General features: G+C 42.6%; 1 protein-coding gene across 1 annotated transcript in view; it reads right to left on the bottom strand.

Annotated features, from left to right (window-relative positions):
• The window catches only part of doc2b (double C2-like domains, beta), a 105,427-nt gene extending 83,960 nt beyond the window's left edge, over window positions 1-21,467 (bottom strand). Inside the window, exon 1 of the mRNA XM_080780049.1 lies at window positions 21,098-21,467. Within this exon, the coding sequence (XP_080636175.1) occupies window positions 21,098-21,428 (331 nt within the window). The 5' untranslated portion in view covers window positions 21,429-21,467. The remainder of the gene's footprint in view (window positions 1-21,097) is intronic.

The raw sequence follows: 21,467 nt of genomic DNA, 5'->3' as shown, positions 1-21,467 counted from the left end.
TGAGGTTGCTTCAGTGCCAGGCACAGCGCGTGTCACTGTCTCTAGACTCCTCAATAACTAACTCCATGCAGAGAGGTGGGGTTCTGAATCTTAGAATTAGATTCTTTGTTTTTTTACTCGTGGCCATTCATATTGGCCAATTAAATAAATTCCAGTTTTTTGCCCAGGCCTTCCGGGTACGCCAACTTTGATTGGTTCCCGCAAAGATTCCCAAGGGCCTTGGGTTGGAACTAATTCAGAGGTGATAGTAGACTCCTTTATAAACATATTTGTGAAGAAAGCTATATTGGTGAGCATTTTCCAGATTGGTCCAAAATTTGGCTAACTTTAACTAGGCTAACTATCAGAACGAGAAAATTCTGGGAACGAGGCTATAGTGTACTTCAACAGCCGGCTGTATGTCAGTTTACAGGGGTTGTCCCATAGTCCAGTTACAACATAAAAAACACAAACAACAGTAAAACAGAGATATTAAATACAAATGCCTCTATACACAGGGCTTTTTATTTCAGTGCAGTGTTTATAACCACACCTTCTTTGAATCAATAGACATAGGGCTCCAATTTTGTCGCAGCCTTTACCCACGACACCTTTTTGCGCCTAGAGGTGTGGTCATGGGCGTGCTGGCACTCTTTCCCCTAAATTGCTATTTTGTTCACACACATTTGGGAAAGCGACAGTGGAGTTTTAAAGCACCCTTTCGCTTCATACCGTTCCGTAGAGACGGCCTACACACACGATCTATACACCAAATGAAAGCCCACATTTCGTAGTTAACACAGAATTTAAAAAATGAGTGAGATTTGAGCGAGTTGTGACTCATGAATGAAGCAATATAGAACTGGGCATAACGGGCAACGGATATGGGATCTCTTAAAGGAGAATTCCACGCTAAAAGTCTTTCTTCCCTTTATTTGTAGTTGTTACATCACCCACCAAAGAGGTCCAGGTGTTATTTTGTGCAAAAGCTCCTTATTGGCTATTTCCCCTACCATAAGCCTTAAATGAATTGCATTGAATTGAATGGGAATTGAATGGGGCTATGGGGTGTTGTGCTAATTCACTAATTTCCATCGCTCAAAATTATATATTTTTGTATATATCATCTCTTCATAATGTAAATAATATCCCAAGCGGCACAGTTTACTACTTATTTCGATGGAAATAAGCAAATTAGCACAACACCCCATAGCCCCATTCAATTCCCATTCAATTCAATGCAATTAATTGAGCGCTTATGGTAGGGGAAATAGCCAATAAGGAGCTATTGCACAAAAATACACCTGGACCTCTTTGGTGGGGACGTAAAGACTACAAAGAAAGGTAAGAAAGCATTCTAGCATGGAATTCTCCTTTAAAGGCAATGGCACGTGGACTGGTGATTGGTCAATTATTGTAACGTCCAAACCACACCTATGCATAATATAACGGGTGTTTTAGGGATTTAGACAGGTAACCAAGATACCAACTTTAGTGGGGGAACACCCCTTCCCCACTGCTAAATCCCCAAACAGTGTATTTAGAAAGATGAGACGAAATTGGAAAACATACAGTAGTATTCACTTGTGGTTATTCAATCAGCACACAGCCAGGGTCTGCTTTTATCCCTCAAATTAATTCTTGTTCTTTCTATTGTTCTTTCTCTGCCTTTTATCTCTCTGCCCATTTTTCATGTAGCCTGCATTTGGCGTTTTTCAGCCTATAACCCCAGCTTCCCATTATAAGGTGGCGTTTTCCATTAGTTTAGTGCAACCCATACAAAGGCTATACGCTGGAATGTCACCTGCACTGAAAAGGTGGATTTATTTTTTCCTCTCACTAGAATGGCAATGACCCACGCTTTCCAATTATTTGGATCATCTAATTTGGTCTGTTTTCTTTTATGAGGCTGTGGTAGAAACCATTTTATTGCTGTCATAGCATTTTATGTCTGGTTTGGTAGTGACAATAAAAAAAGTGTGTGATGCAGTAGTGTACTCGCATTCCCCTCTCAGTTAAATGCCACCTGGTCCCAAATGCAAGAATCCATTCATTACCTGCTAAATTCACATTCAGAAGCACAGGGTAGGAATAACAAAACTGTGAAAAATATAAACATCATGCAAAGATTATGCTGCAAACGTTTTTGTTTATGTCACTGGTATGTATTGGCTGTATTTGGTGGTGTTTTATGTGCCATTACAATAAACTCTGATGTGTTTCACATTAGAGAATGTGAGAGTGCTGTGCGTGAATACAGATTCTATAGGTAAAGGGGGGCACTCGGGTGGCACAAGGGTAAAAGTCTTCCCCACCACCACAGCTCTGGGTTTGAATCCTTTAGTTTACGGTGAATCTGACTTGGCCAGGCGTCCCAACGAATGCAGTTAGCCCTTCGCTATGCCCCACCTACTCCACTCTGTGATGGCAAGCTGTCCTGCTCAGCCATTGAGATGCGCATGTTAAATGCCAGGATTTCTCCATATATGAATAATCGATCATTTCAGTAGCAAGAGCTTTATTTATAATGTATTTTAAATATAGTCAACAAGGCCTGCAGTAGGCTATGCACTGGACAAATGTGCATGACATTATTTCAATAAACTATGCGAGGAAATGATAGAGGGAGACACAGTATTCAACTCAATCAACTTTAACGTCCGTCCAACAGGAGTTTTCATGTAATGCACGATAAGACTACGGTGATTAGTATAGTATTGCCATTCCCTGGGTGGGTCAGTCATGTCATTTTCCCAACGTTAAGCTGTGTATGTGTTGAACAACACAGGCAGCCATGCAAAAATGATGTTGTTGCTATTTTGATAAACGATTTGGATTGGCACTGGACAATCGCTTTTGGTGTGGGCTTTAGCGATGGGCTTATTCTTGGCTGTGTTCGTGGAGGGGGTAACTTGGCTAGAGGGGGATCCCTTCCGCTGAATTAGCGACTCCTAGGTTTGGCATATTTACTGCAGGGAAGAACTATAGGATAGCGTTATCTCCTCCCGATGAAACACACTGTGTGTGTGTGTGTGTGTGTGTGTGTGTGTGTGTGTGTGTGTGTGTGTGTGTGTGTGTGTGTGTGTGTGTGTGTGTGTGTGTGTGTGTGTGTGTGTGTGTGTGTGTGTGTGTGTGTGTGTGTGTGTGTGTGTGTGAATCAAGTAAGTATGTGGACATTTGGGAATTTGCCTAATGACAAAATATTGAGAAAATATTATTATTTAAAGTTAAAGATCGGCTAAGTGATATTTTTTTAAAGGTGAAAGCACTATATTCTGATTGTAATCATTGCTATAGACTGTTCAGTAGGGTCTCCCTGTCTCTCCAGCTCTTTAATAAACAGCTAATACATTTTCAGGTGGGTTGCAAATGTTCAGCCAAGGGAGTAACCATCCATCAGCTTAAATGTTATGGTGTTACCGTTCCAATTTTTTCTGCTCATTTATTTGAGTCATCTCTTCCAATTTCACTTCCTTGATCTTCTGATACAATTGGTATCCTGACCTGAAAATGTGTTTTCTGTTCACTGGAGAGCTGGGGAGACATGGAGACACTTAACAAAAGAAAATCATTTACCCTACATTTAAATGTACTAATATTGTTCGAGGGTCTAAAAGGAGCTTCAAGCTTCTCATTTGGGCATTCTGTTTTCAATATTTACGAGATATAAATATAATCACATTTTGTCAGTCGGGTCAAACCGGAAATTGACAAGATTATTTGCATTGAAATATATTTGAGCAGTAGGCCTATTATTTAAAAATAAAGATTAAAGCATGAGGGATATAGTGGCTGCCTGGCATTACTATGTAGGTGATATCAAAACTCCAATTACTAAATTGAATTGCACTTTTATCAATAAAAGTTGTCTAAATTCATTCAAATGATGGCCATTTGTACACCCCAGGCATTATACACCCCTGCACTATGAGGGGCAGAGGTCAGTAGCAATATCTAGTCAAATTGTGAATAATTTAGCTTGTTAGCTCGTACCAATTCATCTAACTATAAATGGTGTCTGTATGTGTGTACGGTTGTTATGCACGTAACTCGAGAACCGTTTGCCCCACCAACTTCAAATTTGACACACGTTCCACACCACCACAGGAAGTGCAGTGCTCTGCCTTGAGTCGGTGGCATACACTGTTGTCCAGAAACACCACAAAAGGCTCTTGTCAGGCTCTGCCAGTGGACCTAATGAGGCCAAGTCCCCTCACCTGTGCAATTTCCAGCCTCTGCATCAGCCAATTGTTTGCCATGGCAACCCCACACACCAATTGATTACTTAACCAGTCCACTTTTCACAGTCAGTTTGCACTCTTCAGGCACAGACAGATACAGAGGTCTCCATATACAGTATGGGCACAAAAGGGACACAGACCAGGGGGGCAGTGAAGCCAATAGTGTCTGAAGCCAGTAGGAAATCCTGACTTCCTGAAGGTTCATATAATGGCCTGTTGTGGCGCTGTCATTGGGCCCAAAAAACCCCATAGCTCCATAGAGGTCCATGTATTTGGGCCCAACTTCACCTAGACTGTATTACCTTAATAAACATGGTCATGAATACTTTCTGCTTCCAGTCACTATTTGAAAGTCCAATTCAAGTACTGACAGGCTTCATCTTACGTCCATATCAGACCCGGAGAACGCGTTGTCCATATTTCTTTTACAGTCTATGACACAGACAGATAGTTAAAACGGGTGCTATGACAAGTTGATAACGGGTATTATTAGGTTCCCATCGTGGCCGACGGGCACGTACAGGTCTAGTTATCGAACCTGTTGATTGCATTTTTGAATAATAAACAACCATTAACAGCACAGGCTGTAGTAGTAGTAGTACTGTATGATTGGAACTGAAAGTGAAAGTCTTGCCATGCAAGGAAAGCCTCTCTAGTTTCAGAGCAGTGTACACAATACAAATCCACTGTGTTAATTTATTCATGTGTAACTCCGAGAGTATACGAATGGAACCAAAATGGACCTGCACTGATGATTTTACGATGTAGACTAAATTTAGCCTGTGGGCCAGCCAGCCAGTTGAGCTACTGCTGTTGGCCCTGCTCCTGTATTGTAGTATCAGTGCATCTCTGGAGGGATCGAAGGGACAGTGTAGCAGTGAGAGGCAACAAGACCCGATCAAACTCACATCATATAGTATCACATCTTTGGAAAGTTGCTCTCTTTTAGAGAACCTAAACTTGAAACATTTTGAGTGTTGATTTACTGTAGCAACTTGTAACCGATGTTAACCGTGCCATCCCTCTTTTGGGCATGTATGTATGTGTGTGTGTGTGTGTGTGTGTGTGTGTGTGTATATATATATATATATATATATACACACACACACACACACACACACACACACACACACACACACACACACACACATTAGCGGTTGTATAGGCAAGTGCCCTTTAGCTGCCATTAAACCAATTTCCAATAGCTCACATTCATTTCTGCTCTTTGAAGAAAGAACTAAACAAGATCTACTGTATGTCAAAGCCATGATGATAAAGGGGTCTCTGAATGAATGTGTGAGTGGACAGTGTACTGTATGCAGTGGACCATGATGAAACGGAATGCAAGGACAAACAGGAGGGATTGCTATGGGAACATCGCTATGGGAACATCGCTATGGGAACATCGCTGTACAACTTAAACAGGAGGGATTGCTATGGGAACATCGCTGTACAACTTAAACAGGAGGGATTGCTATGGGAACATCGCTGTACAACTTAAACAGGAGGGATTGCTATGGGAACATCGCTGTACAACTTAAACAGGAGGGATTGCTATGGGAACATCGCTGTACAACTTAAACAGGAGGGATTGCTATGGGAACATCGCTGTACAACTTAAACAGGAGGGATTGCTATGGGAACATCGCTGTACAACTTAAACAGGAGGGATTGCTATGGGAACATCGCTGTACAACTTAAGGGATCAATGGTGGAAAGCAACAGTGTACTCAAGTGCTGTACTTAAGTACAACTCTGAGGTATAGTAGAAGCCCCAGTAGGCGTCCACGTGCACCCTTTTTTTTCTAGTTTGGATTTTTTATAGATGTAATACAGTGGTCTACATATGCACCACAGTGGTATGTAGACGACTCTAATGCATGCTTAGACCACTCTAGTGCATCACTAGACCACTCTAGTGCATCACTAGACTACTCTAGTGCATCACTAGACCACTCTAGTGCATCACTAGACCACTCTAGTGCATCACTAGACTACTCTAGTGCATCACTAGACCACTCTAGTGCATCACTAGACCACTCTAGTGCATCACTAGACTACTCTAGTGCATCACTAGACCACTCTAGTGCATCACTAGACCACTCTAGTGCATGCTTAGACCACTCTAGTGCATCACTAGACCACTCTAGTGCATCACTAGACCACTCTAGTGCATCACTAGACCACTCTGCATGCTTAGACCACTCTAGTGCATCAGTAGACCACTCTAGTGCATGTTTAGACCACTCTAGTGCATATAGGGGTAATTCTTGGGATCATCGAAATCTGTATATTAGAGGTCCTATGGATCCCAAAGTTCCAAACTAAAAAAAGGGGGGTGCGCGTGGACGCCTCCTGGGGCTTCTACTAGTACTTTTACTTTACTCGAGACTCGAGTATTTCGCTTTTTCAATTCTTTATACTCAGATCTCAGAGCTTTTTACTCCACTACAACAAACTTTAGTTACTAATTACTTAAGATTTAGATTATTATTACAAAACCTGTTTCATACATTTGATTGTAGACCGGCCATTATCAAATAGCCAGTCTACAATCTAAAAAGAATGAAGTACTTTTGCTTCTATTTTGATGCCAGTACTTTTTACTTTTACTCAAGTAACATCTTGAATGCAGGACTAACTACTTTTATTGCTACTTTTACTAAAGTAAAGAATATTCAGAGTACTTCTTCCACCACTGGAGGAAGAAGTACTAAAGTCTCTACAAAAACAACGAGGAACAAATGTGCAGTTGTTCAGTAATGGCAGACGGGTTAAGAAGCGTGTCTTTGGTCCTGCGATACAGCCACTCCTGTGTCGTGTGCCTCCGCTGCGCTGTCTCCTCTCAGTTCTGCTGTTATCTGTCTCAATCAATACATGGGAGAAGTGGTCGGCCCACTCGGCTTTAAAAACTGGGAGATTGTCAATAATCTATTAGGTGCCAAATGAAGAAATATCTGCACAGGTCAGTGCTGGATTGAGTCGATGGTGCACTCCACACTTATTGTCATAAGTCAGGGGGTGGGGATTGTAAACAACCACAGATTCTTTTGTTCTTGATTCACAGTCGCATTGATTACCTTTCTGAGCCTTATCAGAGCACACTGGGTAGAGACGGGTAATATTGGGATGGAAGTGAAGCTTCACCCGTTTTGTATGTGCTGCACGTTGCAGGTGATGTCTTCTTCTTCTTCCACCGTCTTTGAGAAGTGCGATACCTTTCAACTCTGCAATGGCACAATAAAGCGCTCTGCATCCAAGCAATACACGCACTGGATATGAATCCCAACATAATGAGATTTGGACAAGAGAGGGGGGGGGGGGGGGGTGCGCCATAATACATTAGGGAATGACAGAGGAGAATCTTTATTTATTTCTTCAATCAATCAATCAAAATTAAATGCCCGCCGAATGCTTGAAGGTCCACATTTAACTATCATAATTATGTTTTCCTAATGTTATTTTTATAACACAGTCATGCATTGTGCTTCATCGATATTGATTTCAACCCATCATTCTTAACATTTTAAAGGTTCAGTTTTATTGATTAAATTTATCAGTGGCAGAGTTTGAAGTGGTGGACGTAGAGATGAATATAGACAATCTTTGGCTTTTTGAATATGGCACACAATGTCACATTACATAATCCTACATAATAACCAGTGGCCTATATAGAGTAAGCTATAATTGTGGCAATTATAATTTAGGCATTTAGCATATGTGTGCTACTGTGCTCTTGATTAAGAGCATCTGACAGATGCCTAAACTGTTAATTGGAATTGTAAATTGTAATGCTCTTATCAGAGAAGTCACGTATCAGGTTATATGATCTGAGAAAGCAGCATTAAAGCTATAGTAAGCTAACACGGTACGCAGTCGAGATTCAGGTATTGTCAAACCTTGCATCTCTTAAAGGAGAATTCCATGCTAGAAGGCTTTCTTAATAATAATAATAATGAATTGCATTTTTATAGCGCTTTTCCAAGTGCTCAAAGCGCTTTACAATGGTTCATTCATTCATACATTGGGAGGTGAAGCGGCGAACAGTCGACGCCAGCGTCCTCACTTCCCACCCCCAATCCAACCCTTACCTTTATTTGTAGTTGTTACGTCCCCACCAAAGAGGTCCTGGTGTTATTTTGTGCAAAAGCACATTATTGGCTATTTCCCCTACCATAAGCCCTCAATGAATTGAATTGCATTGAATTGAATGGGGCATTGGGGTTGGGTTGTGCTAATTCGCTTATTTCCATCGCTCAAAAATCAATTTTAAATTTTAAATCTTTATAATGTAAATAGTACCCCAATCGGCACACTTTACTACTTATTTCAATGGAAATAAGCAAAATTAGCACAAAAACCCAACCCCCATTGAGGGCTTATATTAGCGGAAATAGCCAATAATGCACTTTTGCACAAAATAACACCTCTTTGGTGAGGACGTAACAACTACAAATAAAGGTAAGAAAGCCTTCTAGCATGGAATTCTACTTTAATGTTGTAATGCCAGGCGGCATTTAAAAATGCTCACAGAAAATAGGTGCATTGTGAGATTGTAGATCGGCTATTTTTAAAATAGGCCTTAAGTGGTTAAAGTGCTATCTCACCGTGACAGGTTATTCAGTTTTTACCAAGCACGTCCCTACACCAGTTAACATCCAATCTCACAAGGGAGTCATTGACAGCAACTAGGCTTTATTCCAAGCTTTGAACATCAATGCTCGAACCAAAATTACTTTCATGCAAAGTGGGGTCCTGGACATGAAAAATCATTACCGCTGCCTATCATCTTGGGTTTGTTATTTTCATACTTGGCATTTGAAACAAGACTGTACAGGTGTTGATCACAGTCCCCGGCAACAGATATGTGCTGCAGACATGGAGTTGTGCGCGTGTCCATTTGTCGAACATGTCCTCTTAAATGGTACTGTAAATCACTTTAACAGCATGTGCGTTGTCCTTAGGTTCCCTGAACGTAACCCTCACAAAGAGGCATCAATCTGTAGGGATTAAAACACTTCAGCCTTTCACTGAACCAAATCCAGCTACGCCCAAATGGCAATGGACGTCTTTTTCCCGGACCCTGGGGGGGGGGGGGGCTCTGACTGACTGACTGCGCATTGTTGAAACATATGCATGTGTGTCAATCGCTCTGCTGCAAACAACTAGAGTGCCATATCCTGTTTCTGCTCAAAGTACAAACAATATAATGTATGTCAGGGGTTGGCAACCTTTTTGACATGAAGTGCCATGTTTTAATGTTATTGATAGTCAGTGTGCCACATTAACATAAAGTTACTGTACATTTTGACACATCAAAAGAATGTATTTCCAACCGATTTTGATTGTCCATATACAGTACATTTTTCTGTTTCTGTTTTTCTTCTTCTTTTGAAATATTTTCTTTCACATCCGGACATTGTAATGATAACCCACCTATCGATCAGAGTTCAGTTTGAATGTATAATTATGTGCAGGTTGTAATTTTGATCTAAATGTGAGGAGACGTAATTTAATTTATATATATACAGTATATATATCATCGTAATTCTTCGGTCGAGATCATGGATTTCACAATGCCACGCCAGACTTTCTGGTCGTTCATTGCCATCCCCAGTTCCTGCTTACTGATGCATGTGTCCCTAGCGATCAGGGAACGACAGTTTTCTACCTCTGGTCTGCTTTGAGGCAGGATTCCAGAGAAGGGCAGATATAACCTCATTGTCAGCTCTGTATCAGTGGCCGGCAAACTGTGTTCTTCTGGATCGGACTAGTGAAGAAACACAGGGAAGGTTGCCATATTAGATTAGTCGATGGGTGGCTCTTCCAAGAGAGATTTTATACACACACACACACACACACACACACACACACACACACACACACACACACACACACACACACTAGACCAAAAGTACTCTCTCTCTCTCACACTGCCATTTATCACCCACCCCTGTGCCAGTGTTGGTTCCCGTATAAGGTTTTCTACCCCTGCTGTAGGCTCTGCTTTCTTCACAAACACAACACAGAAACCTATGCTTCTCAGTCATTTCACATGCCACTGAGTGACTTAATTCCTATTAAATGCACCATCAAGTAACTTCATAACAGATAAAAAGGAGACAGGGCTGTGGAATCATGCGCTGGGGGAGGTGGTGGCTCAGGGGTAGAGTGGCTGGATGGTAACCGCAAGGTTGCCAGTTCGAACCTGGGCTCCCCCAAAGTTAGTGTCGAAGTGTCCTTGAGCAAGACACTGAACCCCTAATTGCTCCTGATGTGCTGGTTGGTGCCTTTCATGGTTTCTGCCGCCATCGGTGTATGAATGTGTGTGTGAATGGGTGAATGTAATGCACAATCTATGTAAAGCGCCTTGGATAAAGGCGCTATATAAATGCACCATTTACCATTTATTTTCATTTGTTTTTCCCACAGCTAAACATAGAAATTAGATTTTCCTACCCTGCTGCGTGTTGCATCCATTAATGTTAACCCGCTTTGCCCTTTCGACTGGAGTGTGAATTCGGCAGTCTATACAGTAATTGCGCCGACGGAGAAGAATCCTTTGTTAGTTTATGGTTGACATTGGCAAGATAAATGCTAAACACCACAGGTTAATGGTGTAACAATACTATTTATTCTGCATGAGTAATCACTCGTGAGTTGCATATCCAGAGGAGAAAAGCCAAGATGACTATTTCCATAGGAACACTTTTATTTATAATCATGTGGCCAACTGTGTCTTTAAAGCAACTTGCACAACAGGTAGGCTAGTTACTTCAGATGAATTATCTCTTTTTCAAACAAAAATGACAGCATTTAAAAGACAAACATACAAAAAGACAAGACTATGAAAGGCAAATTATTGAGATGGGAGGGTTGGGAAATTACATGTAGGGTGGTTGCTGGGGAGAGAAGGTCACGGTAATGAAAACAATGAGCATAAATGAATAAATATTAACCACTGCTATACAATAAAGCATCGACATTCTCCCATCTCGTCCTTTAGCATGCCTATAACTCGAGCCTTTAAAATGAGATAAGGCAATAAAAGACAATAAAAGCCTAATAAAGTCTAAGATGGCTGAAACATTCTGTTGCATTAATACTGTCTCTCTGCCTATGCAGGTATTTACGAGGAACTCTATAATGTGTGTATAATAGCACATGGTTACCTGTATAAACGGTTAATAAATAAATGCATTAAAACTATGCACGGACACGACCAGATGCTGTCATGTTGGTTGTTGGTCAAGCTTAGACGGCTGCGTGCTGCGTGTACTGACCTGAGAGGTTTAGTTTAGGACCACATGCTGAGATAACGCCTCTGAGAACCTCCATCCTCTGTGGGTCAAGTGAGAGGAAAGGAGGGCTGACAAATAAGTGTAATAAGTGTAATAGTGTAAATAGTATAATACCTACCTAGTGTAATAACCCTAATTGCCTACTGTGCCAAATTTGGCATCTATTGTTTCTGCTAAATTCAAATTGAGTATCTCTCTCAACTTAATATAGCATCTGATTGATGGCAGAAACACAAAGAAATGATTATCATTATCATTAGAAATTATTTCAGTCCAAAAGGGAGGTTAAACTTGATTGGTTAATTTAGCTGGGTACAAGGTACCCCCTGCCCTGGAACCCCCTCCGACCAGGACCCCCACCTGGAGAAGCACTGCTCTGGGAGTCGAAGCCTGAGGTTGAGCCCCATGCGCAAAGCTATGAAGAATCCTACTGTTCTATATTGGACAGTCTGTATGCAGAATGTAGCCTCCCAGCACTTTCCATCCATGATAATTAGGATTTCCCAGAACCACATCACTTCGGACCAATTAGTGAGCGCACAGCAGGGCTTTTAGACATCATCACCTCAGTACATTAGAGGTGTATGAAAATCTCTCAAAATGATCCATTGTCATTTGTAACAAAAAAATCACATAGTGAGTGGTGCAACTCCGTGTGGGGGTCCCCAGGGGGTCCCTGAAACTTCCAGACCCACAGGAATGAGCCCAGGGTGCCAGCCCAGTTCCGGTGAGCCGCCCCGTGTCCGAAACGGTCGAGAAATGACTGTTACCGTGTGGGGGTCCCCGGGGGTCCCTGTAACATCCAGACCCCCAGCGGCGAGCCGCCCCGCGTCCGAAACGGTTGTACTGTACTGTACTGTACTGTCACACCCAAAATCATCATATATACAGTTATTTCTGTGCGTGCTTGCGTGCGTGTGCGTGCATTAGGTTGCACAACAGTGACACTTGGTGGTGAAAACCAACCAAACGGTATTTCCGTGCTCTGATACGATGACACAGACAGGGACACAGGGACACAGCCAGCTAGAGACACACACAGCTCCGTATATAGGAGCTCAAAAACCCTGTCTATTAGGCTGTCATGGCGCAAGTTTGAAGATTGTGTGTGTGTGTGTGTGTGTGTGTGTGTGTGGCCTGAAACTCATTCTCATGGGGTACTAATGAAGTCATCGTTATCTATCTACAGTATGGATTCAATGCCCCTGAGATTGCTGCCCACTGTCAGAATGTAAAGATGCCAAACCGGATATCTGTCAGTGTGACATAACAGTCCAGGATCCTAATGTAAAGGTGAGTCCTCTGAGAATATGTAGTAAATCTGATCAGTATAGCGTTGCATTAACGTTAAAAAATAAATGCAGACCATTTATCTTAAGCCTTATTACAAAAAATAATAATAATACATGATCTAAAAGCTCACAACACATCATGATGTGACTCGCTGTTAGCTTTTAGATCACCTACTTTAGCTATTTAAATGTTCAAATGTTTGGCCAATAATGACTTGCCCAAAATGGAGATGCCAGGGTTGTAATTTTTCTGCAGCAATAAGTGTTTCCATACGTTCATGTTTAAAGGAACCGGCTCGTAACGGTCAGCTGAGATGTGAATGAGGAATTAATTGGATGCTAGGTTGATTGAACCATAGGAAAAATGTTCCTACAGCACTTGATGAGACATTCAGCATAATTGTGGGTGAAATGTCTGTGGCGATGAGAGCCAGTGGACATGTCTGCCGGCTAAAAGCCTTATTGTTTTGACAACCAACAGCACAATGTGAGGTCTTGTTTATAAAATCAACTCTTTGTTTCACGTCTCACTTCTCATCATTCTGTACTGTATGAAGAAAGCCCACACATTTGTTATAGATGGGAATGGACTTTCATTGGTAATGGATTTTGTTGGCGAGGCCCAGCAGAACATTAACCTGCAGTATGTGTTTTTATAGGTCCACACTTCCTTCAAAGGATGATTGAAGCTTTATTATTTGTGAGGATGGCAATAGTGGTCAAGTCACTTGGTGTTCTTTTTTAGGTCATATGTGGATATTTTGATACACCAGTAGAATCACATTGCGATGCGGAATACTGATTTGTGGCACATATAGGGGCAGAAGTGAAAGCGCTTCTGATGGTGCGCTCTCTACAGCATCAAATCCCTGTTTGACGGTCATTGTCACATGACTCACTAGATCATTTGTACTAATATGGTGGAAAATGTCATGTTTCTGCAGTAACATTAGTACATTCTGGGAACCCCCGTTCCCTATGATGGAAGTGAAATTGCTTTTGGCTCTGTTTTGTTTATGGGACCCCTCAATGTGGGACCCATATTTGGGGTAGATTATTATTATTTCTGCCATTTTGTTTGTCAATTGGGCACTTTTGGAAAGCAATTACAAAGTCCATAACTTGTTTTTTGAAAATGTAAAGTGGCTCTATAACAACAAAAAAGATGAGTCACGCCACGGCACAAACTACAAAGTATTGTCCTCTGTGTTAATTTATCCATGTTACTGGTCCGTTTGGCAACATTTGTAGACTGTCAGAGTTAAATGAACACTCTGGATTTTACAGTGTGTGCTTACTACTCACACACCGGCAAAAACCCACGTCGATAATTGACCACCTCTACAGGGTCAAGGCTGCAACGCAGAACAAGGAAATGCTGCAATGTGGGAAACCTTGACGGAGTTGTCATCTGGTCTGACATGTAGTAGATACCGGAGGCACCAGTGCAACTCCATGATCAGGTCCATACTAGTGATGCACCAATATGAACATTCTTGGCAGATACCGATTTAGCTGACTGATACTGATTTTTATTTAGTATTTGGTCTTATTATTTGCCCCGTTTGTGCCATGGGTAAAAATAAATCTTCGATATAATAAATAACTGTTCAGAATCTGCAGAAATGTCACAACATAATTAACACACACACACACACACACACACACACACACACACACACACACACACACACACACACACACACCTCATCTGTGCTGAACTGAAAGTGACTGGTGTTAGTTAAAAACAAGCCCTTGAATATGACATGATAATGTTTACTGTGATTATGGTAAGCTTACATTTCATTTCACAAACGCCATCGAGTAACTGAAATCTGTGTTGAGCGATAGTAGCAAATATCAGCCGATACGGATGTGCGGCTGATATGTCGGCGCATCCCTATAGTCCATACAGATACCCTCTCTGTGCACATCAACATGTACATACAGTACGTACACTGTATACAAGTCCTCAGTGTTCATTCAAAGGGCGATCTGTTTTTTACCTGGGCTCTATTATGTTTCTTTAGGTGATTTGGAAGACAAATCAAGGGTATTGGAATCGGTCCATTGGTTCACCTCCAGACGTTTCACGTCCGTCACTAATTGAAATTATGCCTATTTTATATTCATAAATCTGTCTAAGAAAACATTATTCCAGTGGTCCCCAGGGGTAAAATTAAATTGAATAAAACTGAAGAAGAAGAACAAGAAGAAGAACAACAACGCATAGTTCTGGCTTGTCCAGTGGCAATCGAATGGACTATCACTAATTCCAATAGTTTGGAACCCAATTTGGAACACACCCTCCCTTCGTTTGTGATCCAAACGATCTAAAATGATCTAAAAATAGGGCCCAGGTTTAAAGAAAACAATGTTCCCCTTTAACTCTGAGAATGGACAAATGAAACAAATGGACCGTAAGGATCCAAATGGACCCTTACGGTTCCATTTGGTTCCATTCTTCCACTCTCAGTTGAGTCAGTTACACATGGAATGAACACTGAGGTTTTTACTGTGTACAAGCTTAGAGTATATATTAATAGAGACGGCACCGGATTCCTCCTCCCATCCACTTGCATTAAGTTGCTCAAAAGTGCATGATTCCACTCCTCCTTCCGTGTAGGAACAGAGTGCATTCTGGGATGGATCGCCCCAATAACATGAACGCGCTGGTCGTTGACTATCATTGCGCCGTTTGCGAGCGTTCACGTATGAAACATTCGTTCACGTGTCATGGGCCCAATAACATGAACGTGCGCAATGATAGTCAACGGGCTCGAGCTGCAATGACAAATTCGGCCACTATGTCCATTTCGCCTCAGGGTTTCCTCCGGGTGCCGTCTCTATTCATATATACTCTAAGTGTACAAGGTGTGACAAAAAAAAACAAGCTTTTCAACCCCAAATGTCAAATTGGTTCTCTGCACTGAAATAGCTGGCATTATGATGACATAATGGGCTTAGTGGGATAAAAGGAGAGCAAAGGCAGACTTTCTGTGTGATTAGGCAGAACTGCGGGCAAATGTTCAGTGCGGAAGGAAAGTCCCAATATTAGCAAATAATTTTTGCAACGTCAATAGTACCAATAAAACAACGTATGCTGTGAACGGTACAAAACTCTGCCCAGCTTTATTAGCCCTTGGCTATAGTCAGGAAACATCAAGCCATGCACTGCGGTGTGTTACACCAGGTTATTATCAGATGACAGTTTACAGATACCCTTAATAGGATTCTAGGGCACTGGGCTGGGCAGCAAATGTTTCCCTCATTACATTAAAGAGTGTGTTATGAGACCAGTGTGAGATTTCCACTGGATCTGTGAAGTTTTTTTTCAGTTTTTGTGGCCTTGTACCGTAGTGTAGACTGGCAATTGGCAACACCATTGTATGAAAACCTATAAACAGGTCGTTTATGTCTTCACAGGACCGAAACTAGTGAAAATAGCTTGTAGATCGGCTTTTTCACTACTTCTTAAATATTTGTTCTAATTTGTGGAATTTCTTAGATTTTTCTTTTATTGTCTGCACCAGGCCGAAGGCATGGGGAGAGAGTATGTTTTGCACTCTGTGCATGTCTGTTACCAGCTAATCTCCGGCACAGTTAACTTGGTCGATGCCAAATTTTGCACACGCACTCTCCCCCACATTTTCCAGAACAGCCTGTTATAGCGCCACCAGGAGGCCGACTTTTGTAAAACATTTTTTTAAATATTACTCCTCCAGATTCTGTCCAAACATCCCGCAAATCGTTACACAGTATCTCTATAGTCATGTGTTCAAGACAGATCTGTCAGATATTTCAGATCCCATCCTAATTGGCTAACATTGGCTTTCAAAGTTTGCAGGATTGGCCAGTTTTGAACAAAAAGCCTCAAATAATGAATGCAGCATGCCTTTTTTTCCTGCTCCTCTCTCCATCCTCTTCATTCATCACCGCCATATCTCCCTTCCCTTTCTTTGGAAAATATTAATCCAACCTCCTTATCAAAATGTCAACTATCCTCCACAATAGACTGAATTAACTGCCCCCCCCCCCCCCCCTCGCCATGAAGCAGTTCTAAAACCGCGGGCGCCTTCATCTGGATGAGAGGCCATGCAGAACTAGCAAAGCGAGACGTCTCAGGGGTAGAGCGGTTACGCACCCCAACCTGCAGTGCTCCTGTCAACATTATACTGTATGTGGCTCGGTTGCTTATCTCTGGGAAACACAAGAGCCCCGGCCCTGTCACGCAGGGCAGAGCGACTATTTCACGCGGTACCGGTTGTGCCTTTTCATTCCAATGCTGATCTGCAGACTCACAGTCCGTCTCGTTGCTACACGTTGTAAGCCATAGGTCTGCTATTTTGGCTAAATGTTTGCCCCCAGAGTAGGGAAGGGTTCCCAAACCTTTCAGGCCACGACCCTGTTGCCTGAAGAAGGTCAGTAGACCGATAGCTTGAAAAATAAGTACATTGATTGTGCACAGATCTGAGTGTGCGGAGCTTCCCTTTATTTTTTTCATCAGGCCACGATGGGCCTGATGTGGGGAGTGGGGAGTCTAGCGGACCCCCCACGCTGACAAGCAATTGAATCTGTTCCACAGATAAATTGTGGAAAGAAATGAAAATAAAATAGCTGAAAAGCTCAGAGTGTGATTGTTGATCGGCTATTTTCACAATGTTTGCATCTTTCTTACGTATTATTTGACAGATTGGCCAATTTGGCATTAAAAAGGTCTTTAACGTTATTAAATTGTAACTTCAGAAATGTGCAGATACCCCCCCCCCCCCCCCCCCCCCCGAAAAAACGATTTGGGGACCCCTGGTTTGGGGACCCCTACTCTCGGGTTCATGTGGTCAAATCTGGTCTGGTCTCAATCTGTAGCGAAAGTGTGTTAGTTGCTCCAGTGAGAGAGCCTCCAGTGAGGAACACTGTCTCAGCTCACATATATTCCCTTGGTGTAAACTGTGCCTTGGGATCATTTGGGGTGTTACATCATCAGAGCCAAGTAGTTGTTTACCGCGTCTCCCCTCATTAGACGCATTTAGCACTGCAGGTGAGGGTTTTCGTCATGGCAGTCCTTCTCAAGACTTTTATTTACTATTATTCATTCATCGTCACAGCATTTGCACTGTGCAGTCTCAGTCCGACACGGTAGATTAATGGCGGTGTGTTGCAGATGTCTGTCTCCTCATGTGTTCATCATGTCGTTAATTTGGTGCCACTGTGAAGGTGTCGTCTGGCGGTGTTTGTCTGCAGGGAGCACGAAGAGTTGCAGTGCAACTCATGCTGAACTGACACCGTATTGGACGCAAGTTCTAATGTGATGTATAATAGCTCCCTCTCAAGAGCATGAATTGTAATTTGCCATGCCTATTCATAAGCTGGCACATAGAACAACTCAACCGCCGATTTACTCAGATAAGTATGGCTTAAGTACGTGAAAAATTGCAGAGAAGCCACAGAAGTGGTGGATGATGTCAAAACCACCAGATTTAGCTCTTGTATATATTATACATTCAGAATTCTCTCAGACTAAAAAGCATGTAACGTAGTGGTATACTAAAGTATTTCTGTAATGAATCACAACTCATACATGGCCAATTTCTTAATTGTCGTGTTTTTCATTAACTTCCGGCGCGCCAATGACTTATTTTACGTGTTATTTAGCTTCCTATAAATTGATTATATTAATGATGACTTACTGCACATCAAAGCGAGCGTTCTTGTGCAGACAGAAAAACAAACAGAAACACCACTGCCGGAGCGAAATCATTTGCACACAGCAGTATATGACGAGGAGTGGGAATTACTCTCTCATGCCGTTCTTTCTGTTTCCTCTATTGATAAGAGCTTATCTCCGCTGTTAGGCATAAACCTTTTATGTCCAAAACTGCTTTTCAGGGAATGCGGGAAATAAGTGTTCCAATGGATTCAACGTAATTATTATTTAGCCACAAGCTTTTTGTTACAACTTTTAAATATTTATAAAACCCACAGACGGCCTCAACCACTTCCGACTTGACGTCTCTATTTTGGAATTATGCAACACGAGCTTGTACATTGGATAGTATCCTCTCACGAAGGCATAGATGAACATCTGCCAGACCAGACCTGTTTGTTGTGCTCTCTACCATCCCCCCTGTCCAGTTCTGGATTAGAGATGGCCTAAGCCCTCGTGCATGTGACAGTACATGGATTAACTCTTTGGAGAAGCCTCACTGCCGCCACGCGTTAACCTGCGATCACGAGACAACCCTGACAGTAGAGCGCCAGAAGCCATTCCATTCACTGACCCTCGTGAGAAGTAGTAGGGCTACAACTTCTGTTAACTACTTTCAGGAGCGAGACACACAGTATAAATCAGGCTTCAGAAATATGGAAATTCCCACCCAAAATCGATGATTTTACTAGAAATATATCACAGATTATTTCTTATAATTGATGTAATCAATTAGTTTGATTAATTGTTGCACCCTTATTGTTGGGCACAGGTGTGGTTTGGTATTGATGGGGTTATTAGAAGGTTGAGTCTCTTAACAGGGAAATAAATCTCTCTACATCTGTGACTTTGTGTGGATGATCCTGTGATCCCATCGCTCATGACAACCTAGTCAGATTAAAGGAGTGTTCCCTTCTATGATCAACAAGTCACTATTGTTGCATTGACACGAGCATAGGCACCTCAACACACACACGGACGCACACCTGATGCACACACACGCACGTTTGGGTTGCTATTTAAGGCAAAATTCTCAAATTCTCTGAATTAAGTAGTATGTGAAGTGTCAAACTAGGGGGTTTTCATGATTCTGAATCCATTCCAAGCATTAGTTTTGCATGAAAAACACTCCTTGGGCTCAAAACGGCCATAGCCACTTGCCCATTTGTAATAACCATCACATTTTGTGATGACGGCTATGGCCATTTTAGCCCAAGGAGTGTTTTTCGTGCAAAACTAATGTTTGCAATGGATTCAGAATCATTAACTTCACAGGCTACTAATAGCCTAATAACATTTTGAGAATTTTGCCTTAGGTATATGTTAATATGTTAATGATATCATCACCTATTTTAGCATTTTCCCCTGGGATTTCTTAGGACTTTTGATAACATATTTATGAAACAAAAAACATTGAAAGAGTTTCTGTTGCAATTTGTTTGAGGTTAACCCCTATAATGCCTACGTATACTAAAAGCCTGTGTATGAATGTAAACAAGCTCTACTCCCAGAGGCTCAACAATATGCCGGCTATAGATGTACACAGGAAAAAAAAGAAAAGTAAAACCCCCAGTGTTAATTTAACTCTGAAGGTGTGAAAATGGACTCGTCTTTTACACTCTCACAGTTAAATAAACACAGAGGGGCTTTGCTGTGTATAGTCGGAGGATCCGGCTGCCGGTTCATTCTGACAGAGAGAGAGAGAGAGAGAGAGAGAAAAGCAATGAATCATACGAACTGGTGATCGACAGCGGAGACACGTGAACCAAGAAACCTCTGGATAAATAAATAGATGGAAATAAAAAGGGACACATACGCTCGCACACGCACACACGGAATCGGCAACACAATCACACAGCACACATTTACACCAGGGACGTTAAATCATCATCATCAAGCCTCATCATGCGTCTTTCGTCCTCATTAGGCATAGATTAGACGAGCCGAGCGGAACCGCTGGAGTCAGTCAAGGCAGCAGCAACAGTTGGCCGTCGACAGCCTAAGAGTTAGGAAGTAGAAGCGCCACGGCAAGATGTGCGCACAAACAATCACACACACACACACACACACATACACAGTACACACACACACTCACATACACACACTCACATAAACACATACACACATACACAGTACACACACATACACAGTACACACACACAAAACACACATATGGACCCGCAATGGGAGACTTGAGAGAGGAGAAGAAAAAGATGGGGGGAGTAGTCAAAGGAAAGGGAAAGGTGAAAGATAACGGCACAAAGCCAAACCACCGCAGAAATGCCTGGCAACCGCCCGGTGGTAAAAATGGAGAGTAATCTGAGAAAGGGAGGAGGGCGGGGGGGGGGGGGGGGCTAAAAGCACTAGGCACGGTGGACAGACATCTGAAGCCTGATTTATACTTTGTGTCTCGCTCCTGAAAGTACAAGCTCACAGCTTGTAGATCTGCTGTTTTCGGTGCAAGACGCACACAACTGAGTGTAAATCAGAGGGCAACATCAAGGGAGGAGGGGGGGGGGGGGTGACGGGGAACAAGCACAAGAGTGTAAAAAGGAGAGGAAGAGAGGGATGGTCACTCACTGGAGTCATCTGAGTCATAGCCCTCCACATCTGGCTCCTCTTCCCTCTTGGTGGCCTGCGAGGAGGTGGCGGCTGTGGCGCCGCCCGCCAAAGCCCGGTCCGGGCTATCCTCGCCACAGCGGACCGGGTCACTGTCGGACGAGCCCCCTGCGGACGCGGCGGCAGCGCGCTGCGGGCTGGAGGTGGGCAGCACCGAGGGCGGCAGACCCCGCGGGTAGCGGGGGAAGTAATCTGAGATCTGCTTGATGGGCTGGATTGGGCCAGGGCACACATCAATGGCCATGTGCTCCTGGATGCTGATGGTGGGCTTCTCGCCTTTGCGTTGTGTCATGCATGCGATCCCCCCCGGGAGCAGTAGTCCCTGCCCGGC

Source organism: Protomyctophum bolini, assembly GCF_963924005.1.
Source record: "Protomyctophum bolini genome assembly, chromosome: 13".
In the NCBI taxonomy this organism is placed as follows: domain Eukaryota; kingdom Metazoa; phylum Chordata; class Actinopteri; order Myctophiformes; family Myctophidae; genus Protomyctophum; species Protomyctophum bolini.
This window is presented reverse-complemented; position numbering and strand designations above follow the sequence as displayed.